This window comes from Chiloscyllium punctatum, chromosome 15, assembly GCF_047496795.1.
Source record: "Chiloscyllium punctatum isolate Juve2018m chromosome 15, sChiPun1.3, whole genome shotgun sequence".
Classification (NCBI taxonomy): Eukaryota; Metazoa; Chordata; class Chondrichthyes; order Orectolobiformes; family Hemiscylliidae; genus Chiloscyllium; species Chiloscyllium punctatum.
The window spans coordinates 28,479,579-28,498,248 of NC_092753.1; the positions used below are offsets into that span (position 1 = coordinate 28,479,579).

The 18,670-nt window shown below is 41.6% G+C and overlaps 1 protein-coding gene across 1 annotated transcript in view; it reads right to left on the reverse strand.

Annotated features, from left to right (window-relative positions):
• Window positions 1–18,670, reverse strand: part of map3k15 (mitogen-activated protein kinase kinase kinase 15) — a 135,817-nt gene that overhangs the window by 46,216 nt on the left and 70,931 nt on the right. The window contains exons 11-15 of the mRNA XM_072584828.1: window positions 17,666–17,715; window positions 13,990–14,085; window positions 12,171–12,255; window positions 10,348–10,481; window positions 5,922–6,049 (exon numbers count right to left, since the gene is read on the reverse strand). Coding sequence (XP_072440929.1) covers window positions 5,922–6,049; window positions 10,348–10,481; window positions 12,171–12,255; window positions 13,990–14,085; window positions 17,666–17,715 — 493 coding nt within the window. The remainder of the gene's footprint in view (window positions 1–5,921; window positions 6,050–10,347; window positions 10,482–12,170; window positions 12,256–13,989; window positions 14,086–17,665; window positions 17,716–18,670) is intronic.

The following is an 18,670-nucleotide window of genomic DNA, read 5'->3' on the forward strand; positions in this document are numbered from 1 at the left end:
CTGTGTCTGTCTGTGTGTTTTTGTTTTGTTTTCCTTAGGTTGACAGATATTAAAAATCCTTTTTTTTCAATTACCTACTACTTTTTTCATTAATTTTATCTACTTAACTGCATTTTAATTGTGTTTTATAAAGCTAAATGCTATATAGAATTAAAAATATTTGTTGTTACTGATTGTCAGGAGTTAAAAAGAGGGGAGTTAAATCCCTCTTCCAACCTGGTCAGAACAGGATAGAATTAGACACATCTAGGCATGTAAATTCTGAGCTCACTGTTTGGAGAAGGTGCATGCGACAGTTGGAATTCATCCATCACATTCTTCAGTGTAGCAGTCATGGAACCTTACTTATACAGGACTAGAGCAAAAACAGTGCTAGTGTAACTGAGCCATATGTTTTCAGTTATCAACACCCAGGCAAAGAAACTTCTGCCCAGGATGTTTACCACATATCCTATTTGCTAACCCAACAACTGACTTGTGTTGAAATTCAATGACCTGTCATTAATAGTGGAAGTGGTGCACTCATTACTACATTCAGGTCAATAGTTCAGCCTAGTATTTGACATGCTTTAAATGCAGATACCAATAAATGGGAGACTGATGCAATATGAAAAACATGGTGAAAACCACGTAGGTTATTGCTTTTTAGCCATGTTTCCGATATTACAACAGCAACTTTGCTTTAAAATAGTTGATGGGCCGTCAAGTCCTTCTTTGACATTCTGGGCTCACGCAGGTGTTATATAAATTCAAATCACTCCTTGTATTCTTTTCAATGCCCAGGTTAAAGTTTCTTGACAACATTGCCCTTCCTCTGTTTTAATACATCCCACAAATCTTGATTTCCGATTTCTCCTCCAATCGGTTTGTTGTGTGTCTCTTTGGCTAACCCATGAATATTTCAGATTAGTCACTGATCGAAGACTCAAACTAACGCATCCTTTCCAAATAAACTTGGAAAAAGGCTAAGGGTTGATGTGGAGACTGTACACAATGCAAGTCACAATTTCAACTCGTCTTTAAGTAATTTTCTAGAGCTAATTTATTAACATTTTCTTGGAGGCCCTCTCAGAATTAGCAGACTGTAAAACTATGAAGGCATCAGTGATCCAGAAGGTCAATGACATGAAAATACTTTCCACATCCCTTGTAAACCTAAACAACTTCTGGGCACATAATTCCTTGAAAGTTGTGTCACAGGTAGACAGGGTGGTTAAAAAGGTGTTTAGCACACTTGCTTTCAATGCTCAAACCTCTGAGTATAGGTATTGGGGTATCATGTTGAGGTTGTGCAGGATGTTGGTGAGGTCTCTTCTGGAGTACTGTGCACGGTTCTGGTTGTCCTGTTATAGGAAGGACATTACTAAAGTGCAGAAGGTTCAGAAAAGATTTACCAGGATGTTATTGGGACTAGAGGGTTTGAATTATAAAACTCGGCTGGGCAGGTTGGGACTTTTTTCACTCGAGTGTAGGAGTTTGAGGGGCGACCTTATAAAAGTTTATAACATCATGAGGGGCATAGATAAGGTGAATAGCAAAGGTTTGTTTCCTAAGGTCGCAGACTTCAAAACAAGGGGGCATGCTTTTAAGGTGAGAGGGAAAAAATTTAAAAAGGACATGAGGGAGAGCACTTTTTCACACAGAGTGATTAGTGTGGAATGAACTGCCAGAAGAAGTGATGGATGCAGGTACAGCAACAACACTTAAAAGACATTTGAATAAGTACATAAACAGGAAAGGTTTGGAGGGATATGGGCCAAATGCATGCAGGTGGGACTAGTTTAGTTTGGTAACATGATCAGCATGGACTGGTTGGACTTAAGAGTCTGTTTCCATGCTCTGTGAATCTATGACTCTACAGCTGAAGTTTGCTACTCGCTCAGTAACATTTTCACATTACAGAGGAACCTTGATTATCCGAAGGACACCGGTGGGGAGTATTTTGTTTCGTTAATTGAATGCTGGTTAACAATTAGCCAAGCATCGGGATCTTGCAATCTTGTTCGGATAATCTGAAATGCAGTTAATCAAATGCTAGATAATCAAGGTTCCTCCATACAATAAATACTAGCATTGAAACTTACCTCATTGCCATGATTGGGAGTTATTTAGGATTATGTTTTCCTTTTTTTAAAGCAGCAGGAATGTGACAGATGCTGACAGAAGGAGAGGAAGAGAAAGAATGAAACAGGGCAGGTGGGAACTATATTAGGCTGAGCAATGGAAAGTAATAGCAGAATAGTAACATGTGATTGAACTAAAACCCACTCAGACAATCCCTTCTGGAATTGGATAACTTCACAGCATGCTAATTCTGTGTGCGGCAGAGGAATTTAACAAGAATCAAAGTTAATTAGAACTTGGGATCAACATACTGATAAAATGATGACAAATTTCATTGCTGTCTGTTTGCAACTGTCAATAAAGTAGATAGACCACAACTGACAATGGGCTTCCAGCTGATTAAGTGCTTCTGGTAATACTGAAATCCATAAGATCAAAGTTTACATAGTTTATCAGTGTCCCTCTCTCAAAGGACTAAGTGAATGCCTTGAATAACACTCCTCCTGTATTTTTAGTTAAAAATCAGGCAACACCAGGTTATAGTCCAACAAGTTTACTTGGAAGGTGGTTGTGAACTGCTCCACATTATGTCCTGCTCCACAACCACCTGATGAAGCAGCACTCTGAAAGCTAGTGCTTCCAAATAAACCGCTTGGACTATAACCTGGTGTTGTATAACTTTTATCTTTGTCCACCCTAGTCCAAAACCAGCTCCTCCAAATCATGTATTTTTAGTGATCTTTTCTGTGGTTCATCAAAATGAAAGTATCAATGTTGAGCAATGGAACATTCTCACATGCCAGCTCTCACAGCAAATGTTAAGGAAGAAATTATTTCAATCAGATCCGTTTTTCCAACTATCACCCCATGACAAAGTTTTAGGTTAACTGCTGACATTTTTTGTGGCTGATGCATTGTTTCAGCAGGATTTGCCAATATCATCGATGAGTTTGCTGTAGAAGTTGAGTGACAGAGAGATGTATTAGTTCGCATAGATGATGCTGAAATAATTTACCAGTAAATCTGTAGTTAACCATTTTCATTAAACTAATATATAGATTTTCTATCTGAGAAATTTACATTTTTCTTTAGATCACCTGGATTAATAGATAAGTGCTTCAATGCTTCTGTGTAGTAACTAAAACAAAACTTTACCCTTAAGTCTGATGTCAACTTGCTTTGTTGTTTTACACAACAGATTACACCCCTTGATTTCCCTATAGAATTCCCTCACTCTCCGTACATTCTCCATGCTACCTCTGGGGAGGGATGGATTGAAGTATGATGAAATTGATCTTCTCTGTTAGTGTAAAGCCAACTTATCGTTAATTTCAGCCAGCTTTACATGGTGCCCAGTTGGTTTTTTCCAAGTCAATAGTAAGTTAAACTGCCCACAGAACAAAAAAAGAGGCTGTCCATTAGCTACAATCCATGCTCGCTCTGTTGGCGAAACCAGTTGTAACTAGAAATTTTCCTACTGCCAGGAATCTGACATGCAGCCTCTCCCATGATGATGTGAGCCAGGCTGACATGTTCTCCACTGTGGTTTTGTTTGATTTGTATTCAATGGAGGTGATTCGTTCTGAGGGTACTCTCATAAGGCTAGCTTATCACACATCAGCTCGCACAACAGTCGGTCCAGTGGACAATTAGTTGGGTTTTCACCTGCTGCCTCACAGTACTGAAGACTGAGCATGAGCAGACATATACTGCAGTGCTGTTATTTTTAATCTCTGCTCTGTTTGACCAATAATGTCGAGGTACCGTTGGTGGACTGGGGTGGACAAAGTCAGAAGTCACATGACACCAGGTTATAGTCCAACAGGTTTATTTGAAATCACAAGCTTTCAGAGCGCTGCCCCTTCATCAGGTGGAACCCATTGCAATCGTACCTCACCAACAACCCCTCAATCAATAGCTGGCATTTTGCCTTGTGTGTCAATGGCCAAGTCTACCTCTGCACAGGAGCAACAGTCTCTGCTGAGGCCCCCATGAGTTTCAACTCCCAGAGTTATTGACCATGAGTATGTCAGTTGTCAGAGCAGGGAGCTGAAGAACTTGTGCCAATCACCACCAAAGCCTCAGTGTTTGTAGCACATGGCAGGAACAGAAAAACTACATAGTTTACCCAGTGTAAGTACAGTGGGTTTAATAAATGGTCATGCTATCAAATTTCTAGTGCTTACTGGAATCACAGATAAAGTAACACATTGTAACACTATCCCATCACTATCCCATTTTTCACTTTCAGGGGGTCACTTTTCTTCGTCTGTTGATGAATGGAAAAACATAAATTGAAAGGAACAGTGAATGTACGGGCATTGGGTGGTGATCAGTATAAGATTGATTTATGTCAATGGAGGAGGGAGAGAGACTGTTTCATGGGATTTTTACATTGGTCCAGTGCGATGCCAAACTAAACCTTCCAGCTATTAGGGAATTCTGAGCATTTGATGCAGTATCACGGCACTATTATTACCACAATGTTTGCTAAATGACCTGTTTGTCCTGCAAGCTTCGATCCTCACTGCTGGATAATGCACAGAATATAGTACAAATTCCCGACAATGTGGAAAATATGTCCTGTCCACAAACAGCAAGGCAGCTCCAATCCAGGCAATGATGTCAGTTCACTCGCAATTATCAGCCAAGAGACAGAAGACTTCAACTACAGTTTGCCACTTACTCTCCAACAATCTGCTTAAAGATGCATAGCTTGGATTCTGCCAGGGCCACTTAGCTCCTGATCTCATTATAGACTTCATCTAAACATACACCAAGAGTTGAATTCCAGGGACAGCAACTTCCCTTAACATCAAAGTAGCATTTGATCTAGTGTGGCATCAAGGAGCCTCAGCAAAATTGATGTCCATGGTTGCAGTACCTAGTACAAAGGAAGATGCTTTTGGGTTGTTGGACGCAAATCATTACAGCCCCATTTTTGTTGCTGTTATTTTGCATTTTATCCAATGTCCACAAAGGCTTCACCCTCCTTGCTGTTTTGCAGGTCAGTTGATTATGATTAAATCCATAATTTAGCATTGAAAACAAGTAACCTCTTGCCCAGTAGGAAGAAAGTAAGAAAGCATATTGACATACAGAGTTTTGTTATTTTGGACAGCCTTCCCTATTGTGAAAACATCAGAAATAGCCAAAAAGCACAAGATCCACCTCCAAGGCTGGAATTTCCCGTTTCATTGGGGGCAGGAACAGAATCACTTGGGCTTCACACAAGGCAGCTGGCCATTTAATTGGTGAATTACAGTGATGACTCTCACAATGCATGGCATAAATTTGATTGAATTATCCTCATCCAAATATCGTAAAGAGTAACTCTCTCTCCGGAGGGTTTCATACACACATCCAAAATATGCCTCAGCTCAAGAGAGAGAAGTCAGTACACTGGAGACGGTTTGAGATTCCAGCAAACTTAACCTCTCTCCTGAATTCCAATGCATATACTGTTGACTGGTAAAACACTCCCTCAGTGCTTTGTGTAACTGAGTGAAATACTCAAGATTGGAACCGTACAGTCAAAGTGTCACCTTCCCAACTTAGTATTTCAACTACCTTGAGATAAAAAGGCCAATTTTTCTCCTTTTGATTACCTCTGTGTTAACTTTTATGTAACATTCAGGGGCACCTAAATCCATTTGTCTCTCCATAGCTCCAAGCCTGCTTTCAATGAACTTTTTCTGATCTGACTACAACTGCAGAGAAGGCAGCAATTGACTTTAAGGTTGCTACTGATGGTAGGAGACCTGTGGACAGACAGCTGGCTGTGCTAACACCCAATAAATTCAATGCGATAACAGCTTGGAATTGCTGGCATAAAAAGAGGGCTCTGATAGACCTACCTCCTGGCACTTGCTCCATAAAAATCTTGATGTAGCCGTCTTCAGAAACTGAACCAAGATACTGGACAATATTACGGTGCTTAAAGCACTTGTAGAGAGCAATCTCTTCATGAAGGGGCTGAGAGTACCTAGCAGTAAAGAAAATACATTTACTAAAGATTAAGTGGCCCCAGCTTTTAGTCAGTCATGAAATGTGCATATTTTATGATTGATGCAGCTACTGGGGAACTTTGGTGTTTCTGCCAGCATCAAACACTTTCAGATCAGGGGCAGCATCACTTCAATGCAGAAATGGAACGATTTTTTTAAAAAGATGGATTTTGTAACATTCATTCCATAGTTTGCTTCCTCCATGCAGCAGAAATCCCACTGAGTTGGGTGCAGTGCAAGCTTTGAGCTATCCCTCCAATGCCTATCCAGTTCCCAGGCACCACTGGCTGCACTCAAATTCCATGTGTCAGCATTATTTATCAATTACCAGTTGCCGTCTCTAGGTTTTGTGGGGTTGGCAGGAGCAACAAGTGGCTGCGGAACCTGCTGCAATTGAGCACTGTCAGCAGACTTGCACTGAAGAGGCAGATGTTCACATTTTTTGTGATCTTTCTACTTTCTTTGGTCGTATTTTCAAATTTCTAAAATTCCAACAAACTAGCTTAGTGACCCTCGTTGTAGAAATGCCACAAATTCCTAAGGTTCTGTGATGCCAGAGTCTTGATTTTTGACAATTTGCCTGATGACGCGCTAGCCTCATTGTTATTTAGCTCCAATTGGATAACCCAACAGTTACATAGTTGTGCCTGCCGATACACTTGACAGAAAATCTTGGAAGTGACAATGGAATTTTGGGAGCCACCATGAATGCTCTGGGCTTCTCTCCTAATCCCAGTTGTACCCCTTGTTGAGGATATCAGTACCTACAAATTTGCTGTCAGTTGTTAGTTTCCTAACAGATTGGCAAGCTGCCCAGAGCTACCTGAAACAGTGGGTGGATTTTGTGAGGAGTGATGATCACACCGATGCTAGTAAAGAGCACTGAGGCAATTCAGTGGCTCACTGGTTAGCACTGCTGCCTCACAGTACAAGGGACAAGGGTTCAATTCCACCTTTGGTCATCTGTCTTTAAGGAGTTTACACATTCTCCCGGTGTCTGCATGGGTTTCCTCCGGGTGCTCCAATTTCCTCCCACAGTCCAAAGATGTGCAGGTTAGGTGGATTGGCCATGGTAAATTGCCCACAGCCTCTAGGGATGTGCAGGCTAGTTGGGTTAGCCTTGGTAAATATAGGCCTACAGGGATGGGGTAGGAGGGGGATGAATCAGGGTACGATGCTCTTCGGAGGGTTAGTGTGGACTTGATGGAACAAATGGCCTGCTTCCACACTGTATGGATTCTTTGATTCACCGCATTTTAGTTAGTAGATCCTGATTAGGGATCCTCCCACAGGATCTTGATTTTCAATTCCCATGAACTCTGCAGGAATGACTATATGGCATCTGAAAATCAAGGCCAGTGGTCCATAATAATACAGAAATAGCACAGCTATTATTAATACCAGGGGTATTGATCCACATCAAGGGATTGTTGCTCCACATCAAGGGATTGAATTGGAGGGATTGGCCAAATATTCCAGAATTTTGCAGATTCCAGAAGGGTCCAAGTGAGCCTGGAAAGTTGCTAATGTGATGCCACTTTTCTAGAAGGGAAGGAGACAGAAAGCGGAAAACTCTCGGCCAGTTAGCCTAACATCTGCTGTTGGGAAAATTCTAGGATCCAAGATTAAGGAAGGAATAACAGGACATTGAGAAAACCTTAATGCAATCAGAGTTAAAATAGCCTTGTGAAAGCAAAATTACATTTACAATTACATCTTTGGGAATGTAACAAGTTGAGTGATAAAGGGGCACTGCATTTGGCATTCAATAATCTGCGATATGAATGGCTTTGCACAAGATAGGAGCTCATGATATTGGGAGGCAATGAATGATATCGGTGGGGGTAATGTATTAGCATGAGTACAAGAGTCAGGATGTCATGTTGTAGCTTTATAAGACTTTGGTTAGGCCACAATTAGAGTATTGCATTCAATTCTGGTTGTTTCATAACAGGAAGGATGTGGAGGCTTTGAAGAGGGTGCAGGAGGGATTTACCAGGATGCTGCCTGGATTAGAGGGTACGAAGTATTGGGGGGGGGGGGGGGGGGGTGGGGGCGAGAAAAACCCAGGTTGTTTTCTCTGGAGTAGCAGAGGCCGAGGGGAGACTTAACAGAAGTCTATAAACTGATGAGAGAGGGCTGATGGTCAGAATCTTTTTACCTGATGTGAAATCCGATTCTAGAGGGCCAAGTATTAAACTGGAGAAAGGGTAAGTTCAAAGGAGATGCGAGGGGCAAGTTTTTTACATAGAGTGGTAGGAGTCTGGAAAACACTGCCAGGGGGTGGTGGTGGTGGAGGTAGTGTAGGGGTGTTTAAGAGACTTTTAGATAAACACATGAATATGCCAGGAATGGAAGGACCAAGGGCAGGCAGAAGGTGTTAGTTTAATTTGGCGTCATGTTCAGCCAAACGGCCTGTTCCTTTGCAGTACAATTGATGAATTGAAGATGGATTAACACACAGAAATCAGTGTTGAAGAGGAGCATTTATTAGCATTCCAGCAAGGTTCCCCATAGGAGACTGATGAGCAAGGTTAGATCTCATGGAATACAGGGAGAACTCGCCATTTTGGATACAGAACTGGCTCAAAGATAGAAGACAGGGTGGTGGTCGAGGGTTGTTTTTCAGACTGGAGGCCTGTGAACACTGGAGTGCCACAAGGATTGGTGCTGGATGTGAGCATAAGAGGTATATTTAGTACGTTTTTTTTAGATTAGATTACTTACAGTGTGGAAACAGGCCTTTCGGCCCAACAAGTCCACACCGACCTGCTGAAGCGCACCTACCCAGATCCATTCACCTACATTCACCCCTGCACCTAATACTACGGGAAATTTAGCAAGGCCAATTCACCTGACCTGCACATTTTTGGACGGTGGGAGGAAACCAGAGCACCCGGAGGAAACCCACGCAGACACGGGGAGAATGTGCAAACTCCACACAGTCAGTCGCCTGAGGCGGGAATTGAACCCGGGTCTCTGGAGCTGTGAGGCAGCAGTGCTAACCCCCCACTGTACCACTGACACCAAAATTGGAGGTGTAGTGGACAGTGAAGAAGGTTACCTCAGATTACAACAGGATCTTGATTCGATGGGCCAATGAGCTGAGAAGTTGCAGATGGAGTTTAATTCAGATAAATGCGAGGTGCTGCATTTTGGGAAAGCAAATCTTAGCAGGACTTATACACTTAATCGTAAGGTCCTCAGGAGTGTTGCTGAACAAAGACACCTTGGAGTGCAGGTTCATAGCTCCTTGAAAGTGGAGTCACAGGTAGATAGGATAGTGAAGAAGGTGTGTGGTATGCTTTCCTTTATTGGTCAGAGTATTGAGTACAGGAATTGGGAGGTCATGAAGTGGCTGTACAGGACATTGGTTAGGCCACTTTCGGAATATTGCATGCAATTCTGGTCTCCTTCCAATCGGAAAGATGTTGTGAAACTTGAAAGGGTTCAGAAAAGATTTACAACGATGTTGCCAGGGTTGGAGGATTTGAGCTATAGGGAGAGGTTGAATAGGCTAGGGCTGTTTTCCCTGGAGCACTGGAGGCTAAGGCGTGACTTTATAGAGGTTTACAAGATCATGAGAGGTATGGATAGGATAAATGGATAAAGTATTTTCCCTGTGGTGGGGGAGTCTAGAACTAGAGGTTTAGAGTGAGAGGGAAAAGATATAAAAGAGACCTAAGAGGCAACTTTTTCACACAGAGGGTGGTACGTGTATGGATGGGCTGCCAGAGGAAGTGGTGGAGGCTGGTACAATTGCAACATTTAAAAGGCATCTGGATGGGTATATGAATAGGAAGGGTTTGGAGGGATATGGGCCTGGTGCTGGCAGGTGGCACTAGATTGGGTTGGGATATCTGGTTGGCATGGACAAGTTGCACCAAAGGGTCTGTTTCCGTGCTGTACATCTCTATGGCTCTAGCTACTGACAAAACAGCATGGTGATGGGAAGGCATTGGACATGCTGTTCAATTCATTCCTGTGTTATTTAGCCAGGCTTCCTGTCACCCAAGCCATGTCTAAAAAGCCTATAAAATTCACCCCTATCGTTTGACATAATACACAATGCTATTGTTCTGAACTTGTTGACATTCTCAACTGACAGAAATGAATGAATCATTTCACATGGCAGTAAAAGAACACTAAATCTCTTTTTGAATTTTTGTCATCATTAGCCTTGACAGATGTAAGAAACATGCAGCAAACTTTATTTATTACACGTCTACATTTGTCTTCATTCCAGAAAGCAAAGTCAGAGTGATTCAATATTCACCTGCCATCTTTCTCTGGTACTTCCTTAATTGCTATTCTTACTTGATTGCTGAGGTCCCGTCCTGCATACACCACTCCATATTTGCCTTTGCCTAACACCACCCTTTCTTCAGATTCTTCGTAGTCATATACATACTACAAGGGGAGGGAAGGGAAAACACAGCCATTGGTGGAATGTTAAATAGTGGGTTCATGTCCCACTCCAAAGACCTGAGCATGAAATCCAAGCTGACCTGCTGGTGCAGTACTGAGTGAATGATATACTCTCCGGCATGCCGACTTTCAAATCAGACATTAGAATAAGGATGGTATGGTACAAAGTAACAGTACTCATTCAGACTGAAATAAAGGATACCATAGGAATGCTCAAAGACGACTGGAAATCCTGGTCTAAAGCTATCACCAACAACACATTGCTGTCCCTGGGAATCTGCTTTGCACTAATGGATGGCCTTGTTTCTACATTAAAATAAGAGTATTTTTAAAGTACATCATTCTCCATAAAATCCTTCATGACATCCTAAGATTGTGAAAAGTGTTTTCTAAATGCAGCTTTTCATTTCCTTATTGGAAATCGTGTGGGTCAAAATCTTGGAATTCCCTCCCTAATGTCATTGTGGGTCTACAGTGGTTCAAGGAGGTAACTTCCAACCACCTTCTGAAGATGAACTAGGGACTGGCAATAAATGCTGGCCAGCCAGTGATGCCCAAATCCCACAAGTGAATTAAAAATATATTAACTTTTCACAAATACAGCAAGGTCAGATGCAGATTTTTAGCCCTGCAAACCCATGCCTTCTGCCAGAAACCACTATGGCCACGCAAGGAATCAGGATCAGGATCTGGAGGTCAGGGATGGTTCTCTGATCTCCATCTGACAAGTGGACATTGTGGTGTCACTATAGCGACAGCCATTCAGTGTAACTGTGGCAGCTCCTGTCAAGATCACAAAGTTCCAAAGACACTTTGAAGGAATCCAAATCAGAATATAATATTTGAGAGATTCTGGGAGTTCAAGCCCAAACCACAAAGATCTCACATCCATCACATAAGGCTTAGCTGTTTTCTCCTGGGAGACCAACCACTGAGAACCACCCAGACCAGAATGATAGACACTTCAAACATGTAAATTGGGAGATCATCCCCTCAGTGCATTTATGATCAATCAAAATTCCATCACAATAGGGCTTTAAGTAAATTAGTAGTTCAGATTGTGATCCAGTGTTATGGGACTAATTTTCAGGCCTTTAGACACTGTTTCAGCTTATCCTTACTTGGAGCATACAATTTGTCAGACAAAGAATAGAAAGCAAGACAGGTTTCTGTTACCAGCTGCACTGCAACAGCTAATTTACTGTATCTTATTACACCTGCAAACATAATCGAGGCAAATCAAAGCATTAAGATGAGAAATAATAAAGCAGTGGAAGATCTACCCTATGTCTGATTTTCTTTTCTTTCTGAACACTGACTGAAGGTCAATTTCACCTCACATGGCCATCTCTAAGTAAGTGAGTGACCTTGTCTCTAATTCCATCTTATAAAACTTTAAGGAAAGGTCAAGCAATGACATGATGCTGTCCCCTATTACAACAGTGTAGAAAATGCTCCATATGATTTGAGTGGGCAAAAGCTTAACCTATCCGAAATACCATGCTATATTTTGCGTACAGAGCTATATACAGATCTCTGGATTATGGATACCTGAACAGAACCATGCATGCAATTTTACTGATGCTTGAACAGAACCATGCATAAAGTTGACCCATTTCAAGGGATCACCACAGACTTGCAGTTGCTGTGAAGGACTGTTTACCATCATACCTCCAGTGTGTCTCCATCAGTGTCACCCTCCAGCTCCCCAGCACTGGCTGCTTCATCATTCATTTCTTTTACCAAGCAACTAAACCTAGAAGATGGGTTACCAAACAATTCAAGGTCAGTGACAGAGAATCCAAAAGCTCCCAAATGTGCAGGAGATGCAGTTCAAAACAACAATAACAATATAGTGGCTATGAAAACTCACAGGAATGCTGGCACATTCCAGTAGTCACTCCAACAAAAGGTGCGTGAAAATAGGAACATCGGTGAATCAATGCTGGAGAGATGGCAGGTCGAGTGGCAGGTTTCTGGAAATTGATTTATTTGGAATGGTGGGACCTGTACAGGCTGGACAGATTTTCTCAACAGGTCTGGGACAACATCCTTACGAAGCCATTTGCTCATCCTGTTGGAGGTTGAAACTCACTTGCCAGAGGGATAGCAATCAGGAAGTAACACTAGAAAGGCAAAAGGAATTGCAAAAAGGACTGGGAGAGACAGAATGCATTAGAGGGGCCAGAGTACGAGGGAATGCAATCAAATTTACAATGCAAGTACCAAATGTGATAAAGGCTGCAGGCACTGATAGAGGTCAGAGAATATGAGATTGTGGCAATAATGGAGACTCAGCTCAAAAGGCTGATGACTAAATAGAAACTGGAGATTTGCAGGCATTACATCCTTGTTCAAAAGATAATGATATCGCAATGACTGCAGGCTAGTCAATTTAACCTCAGTGGTGAGAAAGGTTTCAGAAAAGATAATCCGGGACAAAATTAATAGTCACTTGGACAATTAAGCAATAAATAGGAAACAAAAAGCATGGATTTGTTAAAGGCAAATTGTGTTTAACGATTTCAACATTTTTTTTTGAGGCTACAAGAGGTTGGCATGGCACACAGACTTCCAGAAGGGATATCGTAAACTGCCAAATAGCATGCCTGTCAGCAAAATTAAATCTCATGATTTAATGAAATAACAGGAATAGTGTCTGGATATGACAGTGAGTTGAGTGTCAGGAAATAGAGAGCCATAGTGAATGGTTGATTTTCAGATGGGAGGGGATGGCCTCGTGGTATTATCGCTGGTACCCAGGTAATGTTCTGAGGACCTGGGTTCAAATCTTACAAAGCAGATGGTGGAATTTGAGTTCAGTAATAATCTGGAATTACGAGTCTAATAATGACCATGAAATCATGGTCAATTGTCAGGATAAACCTATCTGGATCACTTCAGGTCCTTTAGGGAAGGAAACTGCCATCTTTATCTGGTCTGGTCTACATGAAACTCCAGATCCACAGTAATGTGGTTGATCCTAAACTGCCCTCTGAGCAGTTAGAGATGGGCAACAAATGTTGGCCTAGCCAGCGACGCCCCTCAGCCTGGAAATCAATTAAAAATAATAACAGGATTCCCCAGGGACTGGCATTGGAGACACTGCTTTTCTTGATCTGTATTAATGACGTAGAGTTGGGTGTGGATCACAATCTTAAAATTTGTGGATGGCTCAGCACTTGGCAGCATCGTGAAATGTGAGGGTGTTTTCTTAAGTAACCTCTACCTTACATATTTCCCCATATTTACTTCCAAATAAAGATGAGGAGACATGTATAAATGACAACTGATCCACTTTTAGCTATTTTACACCATTGCAGAAGGTCTTAATCACTTATCATTTCTCTTGCATCACTGTCCACTGAAGAAATCATAAGCTTTTAATAATCAACCACAACAATATGGAAAGGAAGCAATATAAAATACAAGCAATACGTCATTCTCACAAGTAAACTGGACAGTAACAAGTTACCTACTGACATCTCACCTGCTGCACTGAGCTTCTGTGGAGAAGGAGATCTGAAAATCATCAGAGTTGTCATGGACGTATAAAAAGCAGCAACGCTCATCATGTTTCGATATGCTGGAATGGCCAGGGAGAGGAATACTCATTAGGAGCAGCATTAATGGCAGGGACATTCAAACTGAGGAGTACGAGGAGAGCTGTTGCTCAAACATACAGTTCGAAATGTTGTCATCCTACATTATAGAAGTGCCAACCCTTCATGAAAAGTCCATGGTCTGTAGAATACTTTGTGGACATTCCGAAAGGTGCTATGTAAATGTAAGTTTTTCTTTGTTACTGAGAAGCTGAAGGAGTGGTAGCAAGGACAGACATAACCTTTCTTTCAAATGGTAGATAACAGTTTGCTACAGTGCTGTTAGACTACTATATCTGACAATGGGCTGGAGACTAACAGCCACATAGCAGTCAGCCATACTCTCTCAAGAGGAGGAAGTAAGGAATGCAGATGCTGGAGATCAGAGCCAAAAAGTGTGGCACTGGAAAAGCACAGCCAGTCAGGCAGCATCCAAGGAGCAGGAGAGTCAATGTTTACAGCACGAGCTCACGCCCGAAACATCAACTTCCCTACTTCCCGGACGCTGCCTGGCCAGCTGTGCTTTTCCAGCGCCACATTTTACGACTCATACTCTCAAGAGATCCAAGACTGTGGGAGACTAAGCACAATATCTGACATATGTACCGAGAGTGTGAGATGAGTCAACATAAAGAGTTTGCTAATTGATCTGGATGGGGGTTAATGGGCATGTTCCAAGTAACTGAAAATCTAAGATTGATAGAGCAAGTAATATTGGAACGTTGGCCTGTCTTTAAAGAACAGGCAGTTGGTTACCGTTGAGGTGCATCCTCATAACGGGAAAAGGCTGGTTAAAATAAATCAGGACCTTGCTAAGTGATCAAAAAGGCAGAATCAACTGAAGCAGAAGGTGAATGTAAATGATAGTTACCAGGTAAATCTTAGAAGTGGAAACCAGTTTGAACATAGGAAGTTCAGACAGCAATGAAAACAGAAACAAGAGGAGGAAAGAAACAAATAAGAATGGTAGACCATATAGAAATAAATTCAATTTATCTATAAAAGTATATAAATAGGAAAAAGGTAGTGACTGCGCAAGGACAATTAGGAATTAAAAGGAGATTTACACACAGATTTCTGGCCCCCACACACAACTCTTTCTCTGGTATATTGATAATATCATCAGTGCTGCTTCCCTCTCTCATCTGGAATTGAAAAGGTTTATCAATTTCGCTTCTAATTTCCACCCCACTCTGACCTTCACCCGACCCATCTCTGATTCCTCCCTTCCCTTCCTCAACATTTCTGTTTCCATTTCTGGAGATAGACTGGCCACTAATATCCACTATAAACCCACCGACTGCCACAGTTACCTTCAGTATACATTCTTACACCCTGCTTCCTGTAAAGACTCTATCCCAGTCTCTCAGTTCCTCCATCTCATCTGTTCTAAGAATGACAACTTTGACAAATGTTCACCTTCTTCCTTCGCTGAGGATTTCCCAGCACTGTTGTTATCAGGGCCCTCAGCTGGTTCTGATCCATTTCCTGCACGTCAGCCTCCTCTCTCCCCTTCCACAACTGCAAAATGGTCCCCTTCGTGCTCATCTACCTTCCCATGCACATCCAGAGGATCATTAGTCGCCATTTCTGTCGTCTCCAACAGGATGCCACTACCAGACACATACTCCTTTTCCCTCTCTTGTCAGCATTTCACAGGGACCATGCTCTCCAGAATACTCTGGTTCACTCCTTCTTCACTCCCAACACCACCTCCATCATCTCCATGGCACCTTCACTTTTGGAACTGCCGAAGGTGTAACGCCTGCCAATTTACCTCCTCCTTCATAGCAAAGGGCCTCAACATACCTTCAAGACGAAGCAGTGCTTTACCTGCACTCCTCACAATTAGTCTGTTGCATTTGCAGCTCACAATGTGGTCTCCTCTACATTGGGAGAAAGTGAGGACTGCAGATGCTGGAGATCAGAGCTGAAAAATATGTTGCTGGAAAAGCACAGTAGGTCAGGCAGCATCCAAGGAGCAGGAGAATCGATGTTTCGGGCATCCTGAAGAAGGGCTTATGCCCGAAATGTCGATTCTCCTGCTCCTTGGATGCTGCCTGACCTGCTGCACTTTTCCAGCAACACATTTTTCAGCTCCTCTACATTGGGGAAATGAAGCATAGACCGGCTGTCCACTTTGCTGAACACCCATGTTCTGCCTGCAAAAAAGGCACAGAACTTTAAGTTGCCTGCCACTTCAACACATCACCATGCTCCCTTGGACAACATCTCCAACTCAGGCTTACTGCAGCAGCTCCAGCGCAAGTTGGAAGAACCTCATTTTCCACTTGGGAACTCTACAGCTTTCTGGATTCAATATCAAGTTCAACTTTCCCCATGTTCTCCAAAAAGACCAGGCCTGTTATCACATGGTCTGCTATTACACACAATCAATTGGGAGCCACTAACAGTCCCCATTAGTAGCTCTTTATTCTCTTAGGCTGACCTGAAACCAGCCCTTTGTCTGTCCAACAGTTTTTTTTTTGGGCTCTATCACCACCAATTGTTTACTCCTTACCCCCTCCGTCCACCCTGTTTTCAGTATAAAACCAACCTTTTCCGAGGTACTATCAGTTTCGAAAAAGGATCACTGGACCTGAAACATTAGCACTGATTACTCTCTACAGATACTGCCAAACCTGCTGAGCTTTTTCAACAATTTTGGTTTTTGTTCCTATCATTTTACCCCATTTTAGAGTGCACTGTTCTCATTGGAGTTAAAATCACAAGGCTCTTTGTACATCTAATTTAGTCCGTTGGATATGAAATCTTACACCATCACCTGCAGATTCTTTTTACATAGTTACACCTTTTGCTGCAGATCATATCGACTACTGGCCAGCACACAGGGCCCAGACTATCCAGGTTTCTCTCTGAACTTGCAAGGTGACATAAGTTAATACTATCACAACTGTGGCAAACAACAGAAAGAAAAAAAGGGCTCTCTGGTAACCTGAGCTCATGAAATTCCTGGTATTTATACAGAGGATGGTACTGTTATTGCCATGCCAAATCAGTAAACCAACTTCAATTTGCACACTAACATCTGTGAGCCCAGACACAGAAGACCTTTTAGAAGGAAATAGCATTTTAAAAGCTCAAATATTAAAAGGAGATATCCATTTCCCAGCCAAGTAAACCTCCAAGTCTTGTTTAAACAATGGAGCAGAAAAAAATACCTATTTTTTGCTCATCAAAACATCGCAAAATGAACTTTATTCCACAATAGAACAACACATTGCTCAGATTTAGTGTGTTTTGCGAGAAAATAGTTGTATTTTATTTTGATTTAAACAGTTTATAAGGGGAAATTTAACTCAATCAAAAAAAGCTAATGGAAAACCCAACTGAACCTAATTGGCAGGATTAGCCACAATTGCCATCTACCAATTTAAGCAAGATTTTCTGATTTAGTTAAGACTGTCAGATGTAAGCCAAATGGAGTGGGTTAGGAAATGCACATACATACTTAAATACTCACGAGTTTACATTTACATTTTAATGAAGGGATACAGCCCGATTTTTGCTTTATGCAATATACATGTTGTTACACATACTCACCTTATACCTTTAATGGATGAGGATGTAAAATTCCACTCATGAATTCCCTTCTGTTGAAAAGATAATGAAAGATACAAGGATTATACCAGCAATTAATAATATTGAATGCATTAGTGATGTCATGTCCTATTCTTTTAATGTTGCTAAATATGAAGTGCCTGCTATGACCGAGCATTTTAGTCATTAAGAAAAAACCATAACAAATGAAAAAAGTTGCACCTAAATTTTTGTAGTCTGAATACAGAGTTTAACATTTTCTTACCCATACCTGACTGGATCAGTAATCTCTCAGTGTCATGTTTAGAGTATACTCCAACAAACTGGGTAAGGTGTTAATCCAGTCCAGTATTAACAGTAAAATTGGAGACAGAGACTAGACTAAGCACAGACTGGGCATTTATTTGTCACTTAGCACCTCAGGTCTGAGCGAAAGCCATACAAATAATGTATATACAATGTAGAGATTGTGTGTGTGTGTGTGTGTGTGGGGGGGGGGGGGGGGGTGTATCTACGGTATTAATCTGAATACCTTGCCAATGTAAATGACGGTCAATGACCGGAAAAGCTGCTGTTTGAATTCTGGAAATTCTGTATTTTGACCTGAGCAAATCAAGGATCTTAATTCTTTACAGATTTGGTTAGTTTTTCTCCCTTAAGTTAACAACTGTAGTACTGCCAACAAATAACATTTATAAAAGACATCTCTGCAGTTTGCAGACAGTCTAGTGTGGAGGTATAAAGTGATTCATATTATGTTGCAACACACTTAATCAAGTATGGAGTAAACATAATCATACTAACAATGTACGACAAGAAATGGCTGGTTTATCCATCATTCTTCAAGAAATAGGACAATACATGCTTAAAATTCTTGAACATTCTCAAGTGTATCTATGTATCTCTCACCACATATCTTATTTATCTCCTTAAAATACATGACCTGCATTGATCCTAAGTGCCCCACGTATGGAAAAATAATCTAAGCTCAATTTGGGAACACACTTA